The sequence below is a fragment of the Perca fluviatilis genome, chromosome 15 (assembly GCF_010015445.1).
Source record: "Perca fluviatilis chromosome 15, GENO_Pfluv_1.0, whole genome shotgun sequence".
In the NCBI taxonomy this organism is placed as follows: domain Eukaryota; kingdom Metazoa; phylum Chordata; class Actinopteri; order Perciformes; family Percidae; genus Perca; species Perca fluviatilis.
Window position 1 is genome coordinate 29,137,769 of NC_053126.1, and position 18,810 is coordinate 29,156,578.

Below are 18,810 nucleotides of genomic sequence, written 5' to 3' on the forward strand. Positions count from 1 at the left end.
AGAGCACCCTAGGCCAAAGATCAATGATCGATTTTATAATCGTTTCATCTGATCTGAGGCCGTGTGTTTTGGACACTCGGGTGAAGAGAGGGGCGGAGCTGTCAACTGATCACCATCTGGTGGTGAGTTGGGTCAGGGGGTGGGGGAAGACTCTGGATAGACCTGGTAAGCCCAAACGGGTAGTGCGGGTAAATTGGGAACATCTGGAGGAGGCCCCTGTCCGACAGACTTTCAACTCACACCTCCGGCGGAGCTTTTCGTGCATCCCTGTGGAAGCTGGGGGCATTGAACCCGAGTGGACAATGTTCAAAGTTTCCATTGCTGAAGCCGCGGCTAGGAGCTGTGGTCTTAGGGTCTTAGGTGCCTCAAGGGGCGGTAACCCACGAACACCATGGTGGACACCGGTGGTCAGGGAAGTCTTTTCGGGATATGTTATCCCAGAGGACTCCGGAGGCAGTTGCAAGGTACCGAGGGGCCCAAAGGGCTGCAGCCTCTGCCGTGAAAGAGGCAAAGCAGCGGGTGTGGGAGAAGTTCGGAGAAGACATGGAGAAGGACTTTCGTTCGGCACCAAGGTGCTTCTGGAAAACCGTTCGCCACCTGAGGAGGGGGAAGCGGGGAACCATCCAAGCTGTGTACAGTAAGGATGGGACGCTGTTGACCTCAACTGAGGAGGTAATAGGGCGGTGGAAGAAGCACTTTGAGGAACTCCTAAATCCGACTAATACGCCCTCTATGGTAGAGGCAGAGCTGGAGGATGATGGGGGATTGTCGTCAATTTCCCTGGTGGAAGTTGCTGAGGTAGTTAAACAACTCCACAGTGGCAAAGCCCCAGGGATTGATGAGATCCGTCCAGAAATGCTTAAGGCTCTGGGTGTGGAGGGGTTGTCTTGGTTGACACGCCTCTTCAACATTGCGTGGAAGTCGGGGACGGTGCCTAAGGAGTGGCAGACCGGGGTGGTGGTTCCCCTTTTCAAAAAGGGGGACCAGAGGGTGTGTGCCAATTACAGGGGTATCACACTTCTCAGCCTAAGTAAAGTCTACTCCAAGGTGCTGGAAAGGAGGGTTTGGTCGATAGTCGAACCTCAGGTTGAGGAGGAACAATGCGGATTCCGTCCTGGTCGTGGAACAACGGACCAGATCTTTACTCTCGCAAGGATCCTGGAGGGAGCCTGGGAGTATGCCCAACCAGTCTACATGTGTTTTGTGGATCTGGAGAAGGCGTATGACCGGGTCCCCCGGGAGATACTGTGGGAGGTGCTGCGGGAGTATGTGGGAGTATGGGGTGAGGGGGTCCCTTCTCAGGGCCATCCAATCTCTGTACGACCAAAGCGAGAGCTGTGTCCGGGTTCTCGGCAGTAAGTCGGACTCGTTTCAGGTGAGGGTTGGCCTCCGCCAGGGCTGCGCTTTGTCACCAATCCTGTTTGTATTATTTATGGACAGGATATCGAGGCGTAGTCGGGGTGGAGAGGGGTTGCAGTTCGGTGGGCTGGGGATCTCATCGCTGCTTTTTGCAGATGATGTGGTCCTGATGGCATCATCGGCCTGTGACCTTCAGCACTCACTGGATCGGTTCGCAGCCGAGTGTGAAGCGGTTGGGATGAGGATCAGCACCTCTAAATCGGAGGCCATGGTTCTCAGCAGGAAACCGATGGAGTGCCTTCTCCAGGTAGGGAATGAGTCCTTACCCCAAGTGAAGGAGTTCAAGTACCTTGGTGTCTTGTTCGCGAGTGAGGGGACAATGGAGCGGGAGATTGGTCGGAGAATCGGTGCAGCGGGTGCGGTATTACATTCAATTTATCGCACCATTGTGACGAAAAGAGAGCTGAGCCAGAAGGCAAAGCTCTCAATCTACCGGTCAGTTTTCGTTACTACCCTCACCTATGGTCATGAAGGCTGGGTCATGACCGAAAGAACAAGATCCAGGGTACAAGCAGCCGAAATGGGTTTCCTCAGGAGGGTGGCTGGCGTCTCCCTTAGAGATAGGGTGAGAAGCTCAGTCATCCGTGAGGAGCTCGGAGTAGAGCCGCTGCTCCTTCGCGTCAAAAGGAGCCAGTTGAGGTGGTTCGGGCATCTGGTAAGGATGCCCCCTTGGGAGCCTCCCTAGGGAGGTGTTTCAGGCACGTCCAGCTGGGAGGAGGCCTCGGGGAAGACCCAGGACTAGGTGGAGGGATTATATCTCCAACCTGGCCTGGGAACGCCTCGGGATCCCCCAGTCGGAGCTGGTTAATGTGGCTCGGAAAAAGGGACGTTTGGGGTCCCCTGCTGGAGCTGCACCCCGCCGACCGATACGGATAAGCGGACGAAGATGGATGGATATATATATATATATATATATATATATTTTTTTTTTTTTTTTTCTGGATGTCATATCTGGGGCTCCGTACTTATACATATTTGATTAGTTTTGGATCGTCGCCTTGCACAGCACCCATTTTAACTTATGTTTTATAACTTTACCTCCTCTTCATCCCACCCCCACAGGACTACATCTGTATTATCGAGACTGCTGATTGCTTTGCCAAACTCTCCTCTGCAGTATCCTATCCAGGGTTTTACAGTACGACCTTTGACCACCACTCCCATACCAGGTTTGCTACACTTTAAGTTTCAATTAATTACTTTTTAATCATAGCAATAGCAAGATGTAAAATGTTGGGTTGGTTTTGGTGGGTTATGGAAAAATACGGTGAAAAATAACGCAATCAGGGAGCTAAATCTGTTGGGACCAAAATGTATCTAACCAACCAGACTTTAGGGGATTTAGTCAAACCATAAATGAAACTGGAATATATGGCTGGAATATCTGGTGAAATTAATGGTCATAGTGTATCTTAAAACGCAAAGTAAAACCCAATCAAACTCCAAAAAGCATGGGTGCATGGGTGTAAGCCAATACAAAAATATGGTTAACTGAGAATAGTAATAACCAACAAACAATACCACAGCAGATGAGTTGACTTAGCAATATGTAAGGTGTATTCCTAATCCTGACACACAGTGGGCCTAATTTACTAACACTAGCGCAGTTTGTGCTGCTTCTGTTTATGCGAGTTCGGTAATAGCGCACGCTATGCTTCCACATTTTGCGTAGTATTTATCAACCCTGACACCCATCAGGCAATCAGCGTCTTTCTCCTCCCACTATACCGTAAATTGCGCTGTAGCAAAGCGGTACTTGTGCTATGATATGGCTGAGTGCAGACTGCGATATTCCCACTGCTGATGCTATGACTGTTTGAAATGATCTTTGTAATGTAGCGAGGAGTTTAACAACTGCTGGAATGGGATGTGAACGCTGAGTGGGAGATTCAATTTCATCTTTGATTTCTTCCAGTAACTCTAATATTGCATGGCTGCTTGATCTGTAATGCTAAATGATGTGTTCACTGACAAAGTGTGATTCTTGTGTTAAAAATATTTTCAGCCTCGCCTATGTCTTCGTCTTGCTCAAATTACTGTTGCCATTTCACCAGCGGCATAAAGGTCTATGAGGAAACTCGACTGCGGCTGGCTTAGACCTGCTTTTAAGAGGCGGAGAATTTCCCCCGAAGAATAGCGGCGCGCTCTTACTGACAGTCTTTGTAAATACCACGGAATATATAATTAGGTGCACTTTGTGCTTATCCTCCCACCTTTTTGGGTGGAACTCCCACTTTCCCCATGAACGCATATTGAAAGCGCAACTTGTCTCTTCTCGCTCATGTGGCAGACAATCTGCGATTTTACCCAAGTGCGCCCTGTTTGTAAATAGTCCGCATCGGTTACGTCTGTCTTTGCGACCAATTAGCGCCTGGAAACAGGCGCAAACAGCTTGATAAATCTACCCCCCCCCCCCAAAAAAAAAATGCTGCTTGGGGATTTTTTTGCAGTTTAACAGGAGGAAGTTCCAAAGCCAGAGATGTGTCCTGTTAAAGTATGAAAGCATGAGGTTATTTTGATTTCAGGTTTAGCACTGCATGCAGGACAAAGAAGCAGCTACAAGGTTAGTGTGCTCCCATCCCACATGGGATGCAACAAATCGGCTGGTCAATCTCACGCAGATCAATCTGGTGGTTGATACAAGATGGCTGCCGAATGTTTAAAAATTCAAGATTCATTATGTATTAGATACACCTAATATACTTTAACACATTTGAAGATTAAACATACAGAAAGTAATACTGTATAATAAAGAAGGCAACATTGTGTCATTTTAAAGTCACATTTAAATAACTTTAAATACAATCTGTTTTTATAGAAATCATTTCTTGGCTTGGTGCTGACATTACCATAGCATGACATCATGTAACATCATTGTACAGCAGCCATCTTGCTATTAACCTTGGAAATGGGGGCAGAAATTTCACTGCAACTATGTGGTACAGGTCCTGAAACCGCTGCAATAGTTGCTTTTGTATTTGATTTTGAAAGCTGATATTTATTCAGTTTTATTTTGAATTTGATTTGTTTTCAATTTTTCATTTTATCCCAAAAAGTCTAAGTATTATTATCTCCATATTTGTATTCTTGTCATAATGTCTGGAAAACACTTTCCCTGAAAAGCCAGAAGGAAACGGTGATGAATATTATGGTAGAGTTTGACTGTGAATGACACTACGCAATTACCATTGGCTTTCAAAATGTCTTGAAAAATGCGGCCTGACGTTGAGGTCTGTGGTGTAGCTGCTCACCTTGTTCTTGCAGCCTGTGCTAGCTGTGCGCAGACAGCACAGCGCTGTCCTGGCTTTCTCTGATTCTCTGATTGTGTGGTGGTGGTGTGGGACTGGTGTGGGACTGGCCTTCTTCCATCTTGGGAAATAAATAAATTGAACAAAAATGTAATGATTTATTACAAAACAATTATACTAATAGTCTGGTGCCCAAAAAAGCAGTAACTTCCGTGCCTAAAAAGTGAAGCCAATGCGGAAAAGATTTTCTTTTTGATACACCATTTCACGATTTTAGGCTGATTCCAGCTGTTTTTAGCAAGCAAAGCCAGGAAATCCAAGCAATTGGAGCCTCCAACAATTTGCCAGCAGTTAGCTAAAGACCAACCAAGCTCCAAGCTAAAGGTCCTTAAATTAACATAGTAAGAACCTTGGCAGATCTGTGGACTGACCACTGCACACGACTTCTAGCAACCAGAGGAAGTTTCCGTAGCTGGTGAGCAAGCCAGCCTAAAGAACACTACACTCAAAAACCGAGGAAGATAGGAAAGAAGGATAGGATCCTTGTACAAAGTCACAATTTTTTCTGGACAGGATTTAAATCATTATTTGAAAGGGAAAGTAGACAATAGAAGATTTGCTCTGGTGTGTCTACTCTAGGTGTCCTTGAATGTGTCCAAAGGGGTCCTGACTACGGAGAATGTAGCTGAAGGTGTGAAGGTCCAAGGTGAGATTTCAATATCAGAACTAACTTCATATAGGCTGTAGTTGGAGTTCTGAATAGATTTGACTAAGCCTGATTTGTTTAAGCAAATGAGCTTCAGCCTACTCCTGCCTGAAAGACATTGGCATCAGATGTGATTCCTGCTGTGACCGTGCTTTCGAAACTTTTGACAGATGAGGGAACCTTTGGAGGCTAAGCCCAAGCTTTAAGTCCCTGAGGTACCATGGGTCGAATAGTTGACACACTTTTTTACCTTGTAGGTCAATTAGATGAAGAAGAAGTTGTATATGTTATGTATATATTATCAGCTAATCAAAGTATAACAGTAATTCTTGTTAAAATCTATTTATGTTTTGGCAAAAAAAATTAATAAATGACAGGTGGTGGTGGGACCAGACTGATTATGGAATCTAGCAGCCTGGTGATCCTCAACGATGCACTGGCTAAAGTGATCTACACCAGCACTGTCTACCATATACACACTGGAGACCTCGGTATAAATCTAAGAAATTTGAACTGAGCTAGAAAACAGATTTTCAGTCATTGCAGAAATTAAATGCACACAATGATCCTGATATGGTTAAAAACAATTAGTGCAGTTGTCAATGTGTTGTACAGGTATGCATGTGCATAAATGTGTGTTTCTGTGTGTGTTTACTAGAATTAGTGAATTGCAGCTTAATTTAAGCCCACTTTGTTTCCTAAATGTCAACAACTAATGTGTTAGGAGTAAGACACTGCTCAGCTGTCCTTTTCTGTACTTAGCATCCTTCCAGTTTGAAAACCATGAAGCTGTGTTTCCCATTACCATCAAACAGCCTCAGCTGCCAGTGCTGCACGACATGGGGACAGGTAAGAGTGCACTCAACATGGAGTCTGGTGGATAAAAATTACATTTAATTATTATCAAAGGCAGCAAAGTGCTGCTTCTACGCTCTGTGGGTTTGATGTCACAGCAGGTGATTTATTTTCATAAGATAAACGACTAGTAAAATTTAAAATCAACCTTCTGTATAAAAGATACGGCAAGCAGAATGATGAAACTGACGTGCTTTGGGGTTAACAGCATGGACTGAAAAAATAATGGCAGCATGGTCTGAAAAGTGCATCCAAGCGGAAGTGCCTTAAACCTGCATTCTATCTAATTTCCAGCAGTGGGCGATTCCACTTGTTGCAAAAAGAAGTCAGCTTGTAAAAAAGGATATGGCAAAATTAACCTAATACTACTTTTTTACGTAATTTGGTGTCAGTCAGTAGTTTCAAGTCTTCTTCAACACAGCACGTTCATTTTTGTAAATGACGGTCCCATATGTCATTTAAAATTGACGATAAAGCTGGGGATGCTTTAGGGCGTGGCTACACACAGACCTGTCAATCAGGACAGAGGCTTAGCTAACCATGGCACTGTGTACATTAAAACAGCCGTCAACTTGTTGATGGGTGTTGCTCATGTTTTTATCCTAAACTTAGACCCTCTCACTGTGTATCACTTCATCAAAATGAATTTAAATATCTTGCTCACCTAAAAATGCACTGAATGTTCAGCATTCTGCCAACCAAGCTAGCTAGCTAGTGCTATCGTTAGCTGGTGACCTAAGGGAAAGTTTGCTGTTTTTCTGTGTACAGCCGTACATGCAGATGAATGGCTCCAGTACCCGGAGGTCCACTGGATGATTCGCTTCAGAAGGGTTGAAAACTGGCAACATACCCTCTTTAGCGTTTAGCTTAGTGCAGCATCATTGTAACCATAAACAACACTGGCAATCACTAAAATATCATCCTGCCCAGCTCCACCCTCTCTTCAAAAAAATCGTCACGTTTGGTTTTAAAAAACCAAGATGGTGACGGCCAAATTGACAAACTTGAGGCTTCAAAACAAACGCCACGGTGCTACTTCCACTATTTTTACAGCCTGTGGTAGACAGCTTTTTTTATAGTGTATTATGCGCATTAATATTTGATTTGTGAATCTAGGATTTAAAAATAAAATAATCATCAAACAACACTGATCTGTATTATATCTGTTATTCACTGATGGATCTATACCAACACATGCTAATCTCCTGTTAAAAAGAGGGCAGCTAGCATGTTCATGTACACTAATCATAATGTCTTTATAGTGTCTTGTAATAACTCTTTGCCTACTTCTGTCTGTCAGATATCAACTCTCACGTCACCATCGCCACAAAGACATTTCTGCGCTACCCACAACTCAAGGTGTTGTTGAGTAGCATCCGGCGTTTCTATAGCAACATAGAAGTCGTCATTGCAGATGACAGCTTTGAACCAGAGCACATCACTGGAGAACACATCCGGCAGTACTTCATGCCTCCAGCACAGGTGCACGCACGCACGCACGCACGCACGCACGCACGCACGCACGCACGCACGCACGCACGCACGCACGCACGCACGCACACTGCCTTGCCTTATTTTAAATGACCAGATCAACTTTTATCTTGCTTTTAGATTTTCTTACTGACAGAGTACAACGGTTTCGAGTGAATGGACAAATTTCCAGCATCAGGCTTTCAAGTATAGGTTCATATATACAGGTTTATATTTGTGCCTCTGAGGAGAACTAATCCCTCTTCCAAGTCTTTTCTGCTATAGGGCTGCTCAACACAAACAATGCTCATCTTAAAGCAGTGTTTTTTTTTAAATGGGGTTACACATATACCTAGGGGTACTTTGGAGTAGTGCAGGGGGTACGTAATTATTGTTTTTTTTCTACCAAAAATGTTTTGTATTTGTAAAAAGTAAGGGATTTTATATATATTATATATATATATATATATATATATATACATTATTGAAAAAAAGTTTGAGAACCACTGTCTTAAAGGATGGCTACGGCAGAGACTATAGGACTTGTTGTTTTTTATATTGATTGTTAATTGCCTTTATTTATTGTCTCTGTCCCTTTTTTAATATGTTTCCATACTGACTCTATGTATGTATGTATGCATGTATGTATGTGTAAGGAGCTGGTTGAGTCATGAATACGCATTGTGGAAGTAGCCTACGTGCTAACGCTACTGCAGTGATGGCTCAACCAGCTCCTTCTTGTTGGTTATTGGCTGGAACACTGTTTGTTATGTTTGGTGGTGCAGGTTGGCGCAGTTTGTTTTTGTTGTTTGTGGAGCCTGGGCTGTCTACAGAGACCGTGTTTTTTTACAGTGTGTTCAGGGGACAGGCAGCTTGCAGATAGTGAGGAGATGTTTGCTGTATGTGACAAAAAATGTTGTAGCCTAAAAAAAGCGTCCCATCATTTAGAGCACCTTTAATAAAGAACTGAACACACACACATACAGTACAGGCCAAAAGTTACTTTTTTATTAATAAGGGAAAAAATTCCACTAATTAACCCTGACAAGGCACACCTGTGAAGTGAAAACCATTTCAGGTGACTACCTCATGAAGCTCATTGAGAGAACACCAAAAAAGCAAAGGGTGGCTACTTTGAAGAATCTAAAATATAAGACATGTTTTCAGTTATTTCACACTTTTTTGTTAAGTACATAATTCCATATGTGTTCATTCATAGTTTTGATGTCTTCAGTAAGAATCTACAATGTAAATAGTCATGAAAATAAAGAAACACATTGAATGAGAAGGTGTGTCCAAACTTTTGGCCTGTACTGTATACACCATACCTGCAAACTCAGAAGGGCTGAAAAAGGTGACACCCCAATCCCCAACAATAACTTATTTCACCAGTAAATTCCTGTTAAACAACCACTGGATGGGAATTTTACAACAACTTTGAATGCACCACGAGGCTGGCGAGGCGAGGCTGCATCAGACTGTTATTGGAATCCTCTACAGTGAAATACAGACCAACTTTTACACTGTTTAGCTGTCAGCATTTCAGTGGCGGCGCCAGGGAGGTTCTTTTGCTGGTGCTTTGGGGTTGCTGGACGTTTCAGTGAGGGTGCTCTGAAATTTTGAGTTTCCCTTGACACAAATAGCCTAACATTACACACACTCGCGCAGATGCCCACCCACCTCCACCGCGGTTTACTAAATGAGTGAACAAGAGAGATTGATTTAAAGTTGCCGATACAACAGCACCATAGAACTCTGACTAGCCCGCCAAACATATTTCAAATACCAGCCAACAAGCCGAGGTCAAACAATCATTACTGCAGCTCTCATACATTGGCTTAGAAGAGTAATGCAAATGCAGCAGGCCAAATACACCACACATAGCCAAGCACACACATAAAAACACACGCGCATGTTCAATGTGTGCTGCACCCTTTGACCGAATACGATCACCTGTGTTTTTTTGCCTAAAAATAATCGGTTTGTTTTATTAATGTATTTATTCATTTTTCAAATATAAATTATACTATTTACACTCGGACCCCCCCCAAATAAAAACTCTTCGGATCTACACGATTCACGTGGATAACATTTTCTCATTCAAAACCGAAAAGCGACTAGTTTGCAGGTAGCCTATGACAAACACACATTGTAACATTAACAACCAAATTTCATTAACCCATATATCAACGAAATTTCCAATTGATTAACATTTCTACCATATTTGATATATGATGATCATATTATTATTTAATTAAAAAATGTATCTGTTAATGCTCTGCATTGCATTGTACTTGTCACCTGAAATGAACATTTTAAAGATCTTAAAAGATTCCAAAGATGAACGTTGTTTTTTTCTTCCTCAGGGCTGGTTTGCTGGCAGGAATCTGGCCGTCTCCCAGGTAACCACCAAGTACTTCCTGTGGGTGGACGATGACTTTTTGTTCACGGAGAACACAAAGATAGAGAAGCTGGTGGAGGTGATGGAGGCGGTCCCAGAACTGGACGTGGTAAGAATGAGAATGATGTCTGAGCAGTCAGCTTGTCTTGATTATTTTCAAGTAAAATGTTTTTAAGTGCATTGTCATTTCTGTAGTCAGGTGTGCAAACACAGGGCCAGTCCCAGACTTTCAGGGGCTGTGAGCAAGATTTGGTTTGGCGTGTTGCCACTTCACCTGGCACTGAACTCACACTTGTACAAATAAGCTTGTAAAGACCAAAGAGAGACCTATTGGCAGCAACACTGGGCCTCATTCACCACCGTTCTTACGAAGAAATGTGTCCTTAAACCCCATTTACGCACTTTTTTACGAAGATTCTGACATTCACTAATGTTTTCTTATCTTGGATTTGTTCTTCGCTAAGAACAAAATCTACCAACACTCAAGAGCACTCTTACGCACATTTGAGTGATGACACTTTGCTCCAAATAATTGGTTACTGCATTTTATTTAATTCTACAGTCGTTTACAATGATAGTATTTCACTGTAATGTATTTCTGATCATTTGTTGAAAGAAATTCATAGTATGCAAAGAAAGAAAGCGCAATTGCCTTTGTAGACCGACGCATGTATCATTTCTATTTTGCACCCGACGCACAGCGGACTTTTCCCTCCACAGACGCACGTCGGTAAATTAGGGAATGTATTTGCGCTCCCGGGGGCGGTTCAGCGAAAAGAGGAGGCGTATTCAGGCGCAAACGTTCCCTGGTGCTATTTTGCAGTTTCAGAAAACAATTCCGCCACTGACCAGGAAAAACCTGGTCTAAAGTCAGTGGCGCTAGTCTAAAGTCAGTAGCGCGTTATTCAGATGCTATTTTAGGGGCGCATGCTTGGCCATAATGTAGCGTGTGCAAAACGCGCATACACTTTACTTCTCTCATCCAAACGGACGCAGCAGTTCCCATTTTTGCAAACCATACATAATTACAAGGAAAAATATTACTGAAAATGCGCTACGGGTGTTTGGATAGGTCAGGAGGCACTTTACAGTACAGTCCTCAAAAAAGTCCTCATTCTTTGTGGCTTGTTGTGTTTCACACAACATTTCCATGAATCATGGATGTGTTGATGACATAAATTAGGAAATATTAGAGGACTTAAGGAGACATGATATTGAACTACGGTGGGATTGGACACTCCAGCGGAATCTGGTCCGGGAGATGCAATGTGCGATGTGCTCATGGTGGAGCGGGTGGACGGAGATGGAGTGGGGGGAGGAGGAAGGGGCACAACAGGTGCAGGTGGTACGTTTGGAGGCCCACACTCCATGGCTGCAGCAATCCTCTCCAGACTTGAGGAGATGCGCCCGAGAGGCCGCAGCAACATCGCCACCCGGTCAAGACGGGCATTTATTACTTTGCCGCATCTCAGACAGCTCCTGCTGGCGTGCGCCAGGCAAATCCGCCGTCATAATAGCAATCCGCCATGGAACAAGCGCGCCTGCTCTTAAAGGGAATGTGAGATGACGCTCTGATTGGTTTATTGCATGTTACGCCCAAACCACACCTAGCTACTTCAGACCAACCCATTTAAGATTTGCGTCGGGCGCAAGACTCATTTATCCCGCCGTTATAATAGCAACATCGGCCGAGATCCGCCCACAAAGCTATTTGCGTTTCACGTTTGATACTTGCGTTTCAGATCGTTAAAATAGGGCCCTAACACTGCAATGCACATCAGCAATTAAAGTGATTAAATCCTGCGTGAACGCAGTCTCCCGCTTCCCAGGAGGTGCACAGGAAGTGTCATGTCCTTACATGGGAATTTGCGGGGCGTTTTCTTATGCTAATTAGGAACAACAGGCACACACTTTCAATTACAAAGACGTGGGATTCATCAATCCTAAGAACACAGGTGCGAGCAATTCTGCTGTTTAAGAACACGTCATGAATCCAATGTAGACTTTTCTTAGGGACTTTCTTAAGAACATATTTAAAGGGGTGATAGAATGATTATATAGGGTATTTCACACTGTTCCTTATGGTCTCCTAATGGGGTATGTAACATTAGTTGGGCTGAAAATGGCCTGGTTGATATTTTATTGGCCCTTATGCATCCCTGTGTTTTGGCCCGATTTGTAACAAGAGCTTTTCTTCCAAATATGGTATGGTCATGAATATTTAGATGAGCTGTGCGCTGCTTGGTTGAGCCTTATCCCCGTACACACACGTAGAGACGTGCGCTGATTGGTTGAGCGAATCGCCATACACACGCATTAGAGGTCGCGTGCTGATTGGTTGAGCGAATCCCCAAAACACACACTAGAAACACGACAGAATCTCATATTCCAGACACTGCAAGGTTTCCTTATCAAATTCACTTCTGAGACTTTTTATGCGAGAAATCAACTATATAAAGCTCAAATATGGGCCGTTTTACGAAAATGGATGGCTAATTGCAAATTTGGTAAAACTGTGTGTCGGAGTTCAGCTGCCTGTGTTGCTGCCTCGCCGCCCAGCCTGCCTTCCTCCACAGACCCCGGCCTGCTGTGAGCTCGATTGAGCTCCGGCAGCCCACAGCACCTCATAGTCACCGTTTGGGCAAATGGACTACTACCAAACGCCGCTGCCCTGACAGAGCTCCAGGGCCTGCATCTCGTCTCTTCCTGCTAGCTAAATGGCCCGTGTGTGAGAGCGCGGTCAGCGAGCTTGTTACACCAGCAATCTCTTACCACATGTTACACACATGTCACGCCACTTAGCTATACAACATATACCTAAATGTCTTATAAAGCTAACAACGGTGTCCGATTTCAAGTTAATGAATATTTGTGAGCTGTAAGGGTTTCGTTAGCTGCGACTGTCCCTTCAATCCTATGTGTACAGATTGCGGCTAGTTAGCTTCATCTTTGGTTGTAATTCGAGTATATTTACAGGTTGAATTTCGTCACGCCACTTATACAACATCTAACTAAATGTTTTATTAAGCTAACAACGGTGTCCGATTTCAAGTTAATGAATATTTGTGAGCTATAAGGGTTTCGTTAGCTGCGACTGTCCCTTCAATCCTATGTGTACAGATTGCGGCTAGTTAGCTTCATTTTTGGTCGTAATTTCCAGTATATTTACAGTTTGAATTTCGTCACGCCACATATACAACATCTAACTAAATGTTTTATTAAGCTAACAACGGTGTCCGATTTCAAGTTAATTAATTTTTGTGAATTCCAGAGGAATTCTAAGAGGAGGCTAGCTAGCTCTCATTGATAGAGCTCCATCCAGCCGCAGGCTCTATCAATGATACTCACGGACAAGCGGCGTTTATTTCCCCAATCGTTTGTTTAAATAACTCAACACATTATAATTACACACATTAAAAGAGTAACTGGAACCTGTGGTAAGAGAATGCTGGCGTAACAACTGACCGCGCTTTCACTCACATACACCAGGCACATACACATTTAGCTAGCAGGAAGAGGGGAGTTGCAGGCCCTGGAGCTCTGTCAGAGCAGCTGCGTTTCGTAGTTCATTAGCCCAAAACGGTGACTTTGCGCGGATATGGAGTGCCGTGGGCTGCCAGTCGTGACGGAGCTCACAGCAGTCCGGGGTCTGTGACGGAAGGCAGGCCGGGCGGCGAGGCAGCAACACAGGCAGCACCGGCCTCTGAAGTCCGACACACAGTCGGACAAAATTTGCAATTAGACATCAATTTTCTTAAAACGGCCCATATTTGACCTCTACATAGTTGATTTCTCGCATAAAAAAGTCTCAGAAGTGAATTTAATGGTAAAATAGCATATGAACAATATATACATTTTCTGAGATCTGCACGACCTAGATTCAGAAGACTACCTGATCTCAGGTCAGTTGTGTAGCCTATGTAAATGTTGGGGCGTGACCGTTCTCTTAATACACCCACGGCTGTGACAAAGGTTCCAGATTTTGAGATGCTTATTCAAGCAACTAGCGTTGTTGAGATTCGCCCGTTTACAGCGGCAGTTTCAAAATATGAGATTTTCATAGTAAAGGGGTGTCAATGGGATTTTGAGCTTATATGTATGTCCTATTTACCCACCGAACTGTCGTTATTCAGCTATGACAGGGTAAAATTGGTTTTGCATTCTATCACCCCTTTAAGAGAAAACTTAGGAAGATATTGGTGAATGAGGCCCACTGTCTGTAAATATGATGTGTTAACAGCTTTGATGATAGAGTGGGAATGGCTTTCTAAATCTGCAGCTGCCTCTGCAGCCGCCTTAGCTTTACACTCTTCTGTTGGTGCATTGAATGTAGCCTCTATGCTGCTTTCTCAACTTGCATTATCTATTTGGCGCTTTGCATAGGCTGCTCGTGTGCGTGCAGCATATGCAGCATATTCTGACTTGACATCCAGGGCTTGAGTATTAATATTGTCAGGGTTTGGGTCTGGCATTGTCGTATAGGACAGGTGGATGTCTCCAGTCCACAAGAAAATGCTCTTGAAGATGTAGTTTTATGTTTTTATTTAGCGAAGGATAAACTTGTAGGTCCCGTGGATTCTCGTAGGTGGATATGCATTCTCTCTTCACGGTTTGTCATAATGGTTTATCTTTATACAGTTAGGTCCTCGTGAAGTGTTGTCTCCAAGAATGTGTGCTCAGCTATATAGACAGCTAAACACTCTCTTCTAGCTCCAAGGAACAGGCTGATGTGTTGATTTTGGCAGTTTAATCAAGTTTAAGTGTAAAACTGTGGACAATGAACAAATTACGATAAAAGGTAAGTATTAACACAAAGCAAAACCATTTGCTATGCCCGTACAACGGACATATCCAATTTGACTGTACTAAATAACAGAGAATAAAGTCGACCACATTAGCTAACTTAGAAGACATAACTTTCTAATCACGATACATTTTCAAACAAATGATGATGCATAGGCTACATGTCTCTTTTATGATAATAAACAATATAACCTACAGATGATGCCATTCATAAACTGTGAAGGCGAGGATGGCATAAGATTGGAGCCAGCAGTAACGTGTAATGTGGCTGCAGTAAAGCACTTCCTGTTTTCTTCGTTAAAGGGACAGTTCACAGAACAACCACCAGGAGTCACATAGCAATACAAAACGTATCTGGCTCCACAACAGCATCTTTGCTCCTCACTGTTACAGTCCGACTGCCTTTTCTACCAACGGTCGGCCGTCAGGTTGGTGTGTCAGAGCCTTAAAAGGTAACAGGGTCCTTTTGGGCACCCAGGGACTGGGGTAACTGACAAGATGTCCCCCGTGTCAGTGGTCCTGCATCTAGCGTTGAGGTTACGGATTGCAACCAACTGGGGTCTCATTTATAAAACTGTGCATAGGATCCTTACTATAAGTGTACGTGCGACCAAAAGCCCAAAATGACGTACGCCGAAAAAAAGTTACATTTATAAAACCGTATGTACGCACACCTGTAAGCAATGTTCCCTTTATAAATCACAGATTACCTACAAGCATGCGTACGTGGATCAGCCTCTTATCCCGCCCTGTACACGCCCATTTTTAACCATAAATAGTCAATGTAAAGCACCCCGTGAATGCTGATCAGTATGTTAACGACCCTGGCAGTTGTTCTTTCGTTACACCGAATCATGACGACTGGCGGAGAAAAAGCAAAAAAACTCTCAGACACTCGGGAATTGCTGCCAATTGAATTATTATTTTGGCCTGTTGTCGCACAGTGTAGGGAAACTGGATCTATAGACTACCTTTATTAATAAAATCTTCCAAAACAACAGGCATTACGGCACTCGGGGACAGCTTTGATATACCAGACGTATATAATAAGATTACTATATATTATATCCAAACAAGCCTTAGTGATAAAGTTGAAGATTATATATAATATTTATTTAAAAAAACCCTTAACTGTCTAACGTTTCCCTCTGGACACAGCCGGTTTCACCCAGAGTGGCGAGGACCTGTATTTGGACCGGGATGGCACGGTTCCAGTGCGTTGCCCTCTCTACTGGACCCAATTCAGTACATAGATCCAAGAGCGCAGCTATATTACTATAAATATTACAGCTATATTATCGTCATGGTCCCTGAAGTCTCTTTTTCTCCTGATTCTTCCATTAGCGTAGTCCTCCTCCAGTGCTAGCAGTGCCACCATGCAGCATTACGCACGGGTTCACCACAGTATTTATGTTTACAACAATTTGTGATTGTTAACACCTTGCTAACATCACAGCATCAGTGGTATCCCCCACCCCGAGATACAATTTGAAGACGAAATGTAATAAGCAAACTTATTATACACTTTTCTTCATGCAGGTTTGGTCATGAACAGTATTAAAGTTAGGACCGATAACGAGGACATTAAGTGTAATAATATAACGATTGCGCGAGAGCTTAACGGCTGTATTTCCAGACTTTGACATTTGATGATATATGCACAGTTTTAAAGACATATATTTAGTTATTTACACTGTGTCGTGCCATTACCTAATGCTAGGGTATTTAATGCTATCCCGTATTCCATGAAGTCGGGCCATCTCCTCCTCCTGCGCTCCGTAGCGGACAATGTGACAGCGAGACAGCGCTGATTAAATATTAAGAACGAGTTTTGATTTAAGATTTGAGTTGGAGGTGTTTTTGGAACAATTATCACTCAGTACAAGCGCAAATAACACTGCTGGATTTCATCTTCATGGTAACGTGGATGATATATGAGTGAAAGAATGTGCGTGAGGCATCAATACTAGAAAATATTATGAATAATCTTATTCCCATTTACTCTCTGCAGTCTGACTTCAGTTCACCACCTCACCATCTGCGTCGGCAATTCCTATTTTGTCTCCAAAATGTGCGTACGCATGGTTCACTATTATTCTTATTGACAGGAGAATTCACATTCTCCTGTCAAGTTTGGTTTTTATAAATCACAACCTTTTACGAGGTAAGTGGCGTACGCCCATTTTCAGCCCCGTTTTGTGCATACGCCACGTTTATAAATGAGACCCCTGGAACTTCAAGTGTGTATTACAACTATGGTGGCCATTGCAAAAATGCAAATTATTGCCAGTGTTTGGTTTGTCCGTTCTGGGCTACTGTAGAAACATGGCAGTGCAACACGGTGGACTCCGCACCGTATGTAGATATAAACTGCTCATTCTACGGTAACAAAAACTCAACAAATCTTATTTTCAGGTGATTATACACTAAATAAAAGATACTTCTTAATATTATATTCGACTTCTGCCAATGGAGTCCCCTAAATCCTACACACTCCCTGTCCTTTAAGTTTACTCACTTTGCATGCTTGAGGTTTCTGCTCCTCGACAAATTTACTTATGAATCCTCTCTGCATTTCTATGTTGATTTGATCAATTTTGCTTAATATTTCTGAATAAGGACTCTCTATCCGATGACCACGTCTGGCAGAGAGTCTAGTAGCTGGAAGACAAGTTCTAGACTTGTTTTTGATTGGAATAAAATGTACTATTTTTTTTTACAACCACTACATCTGTCAGACTGAAGACTTTCCCAGCATGTATTTGGCAATAGGTAGGTACACAATGGACTGGTAGCCAGTTTATGACCAGTTCTCTTGTCTCTTTGTTCTCATCAGCTAGGTGGGACAGTACAAGGGAACCAGTTTTATTTCTCTCTTCTCTATGAGGAAGGAGAGGAAATGGAAGGAGGCTGCCTGTACAGGAAGTCTCAAGGGAAGTTCCAATCACTTCCTGGTTACCCACAATGCTTTCTGGCCAGTGGGGTGGTCAACTTCTTCCTGGCTCGCACAGATGCCATCCAGAAGGTGGGATTTGACCCTAAGCTCCAAAGGGTAGCGCACTCAGGTAGGTCTAGACCCAGACAGAGTTTGGAGTCCAAGTGGCAGTTAGTCCACACACTTTCAGTTTTAGTTGGCATGATACAAGCAGGTGTTAAAGGCCAAATGTCTGTTTCTGACTCTAGAGTTCTTTATTGATGGCCTGGGCTCGTTGCTGGTCGCCACGTGTGACCATGTGTCCATTGACCATCAGCCCAAAACAGGCAACAACAAGGACAATGCTCACTACGCCCGTTTTAGAAACCCTGGAAACAGTGATGTGGAGTTCAAACTGCAGCTTCACTTTTTCAAAAACCACCTAAAGTGTGTCAAATATGGATAGAAGACTACAATAGGAAATTGGGTTACATATTTCCCTGCAGTTATTCAAATAAATAGTTCTGATTCTGGATGGCAAAACCAGGTCTGAACAGTCTCTAAGTTTCCCTATTTATGAATCTCCTTACAATGTCGCCCCCTCTGGGATAGGGAGAGACTCTTTAAATACCAATAAACCAGAGAATTGGTGCTTAAAGATAAATGCAGGGCCTGTATGAATGCAATTTTAAGTTAAGTTTTGAATTAGAAATCTTTTTCTCTCTTTATCTTCCAAAATGATTTAATTTTATCATTCATCTTTGTTTAAGGGGATACGCCACCGTTTGTTGAAATAGGGCTTATCACGGTCTTCCCTAGCTGTAGATAGGTGGGCCTATCTACCTACCTAACGCATTTTTTGTCTTAGTGCAAGTAATTAGGTTGTTGTTGTTTTTTTTTGTTGGCTCACTTTTACTCACAACATGCTAACCGGCAACATAGGATTCCATTCACTATGCTAAGCTAACTAGTGGCGGCACTGCCGTTGTTGCAC

The 18,810-nt window shown here is 43.2% G+C and overlaps 1 protein-coding gene across 3 annotated transcripts in view; it reads left to right on the forward strand.

Moving 5' to 3' along the window:
• Positions 1 to 18,610, forward strand: part of LOC120574188 (beta-1,4 N-acetylgalactosaminyltransferase 2-like) — a 33,169-nt gene extending 14,559 nt beyond the window's left edge. For 2 of the 3 annotated variants that reach the window (XM_039824409.1, XM_039824407.1), the window contains 9 exons: positions 2,482 to 2,588; positions 3,945 to 3,982; positions 5,307 to 5,373; positions 5,751 to 5,864; positions 6,136 to 6,222; positions 7,529 to 7,710; positions 10,065 to 10,208; positions 17,739 to 17,967; positions 18,086 to 18,610. In XM_039824409.1, coding sequence (XP_039680343.1) covers positions 2,482 to 2,588; positions 3,945 to 3,982; positions 5,307 to 5,373; positions 5,751 to 5,864; positions 6,136 to 6,222; positions 7,529 to 7,710; positions 10,065 to 10,208; positions 17,739 to 17,967; positions 18,086 to 18,282 — 1,165 coding nt within the window. In that variant the 3' untranslated portion in view covers positions 18,283 to 18,610. The remainder of the gene's footprint in view (positions 1 to 2,481; positions 2,589 to 3,944; positions 3,983 to 5,306; positions 5,374 to 5,750; positions 5,865 to 6,135; positions 6,223 to 7,528; positions 7,711 to 10,064; positions 10,209 to 17,738; positions 17,968 to 18,085) is intronic. The other variant, XM_039824408.1, reaches the window with a different exon arrangement.
• The last annotated feature ends 200 nt before the right edge of the window (positions 18,611 to 18,810 follow it).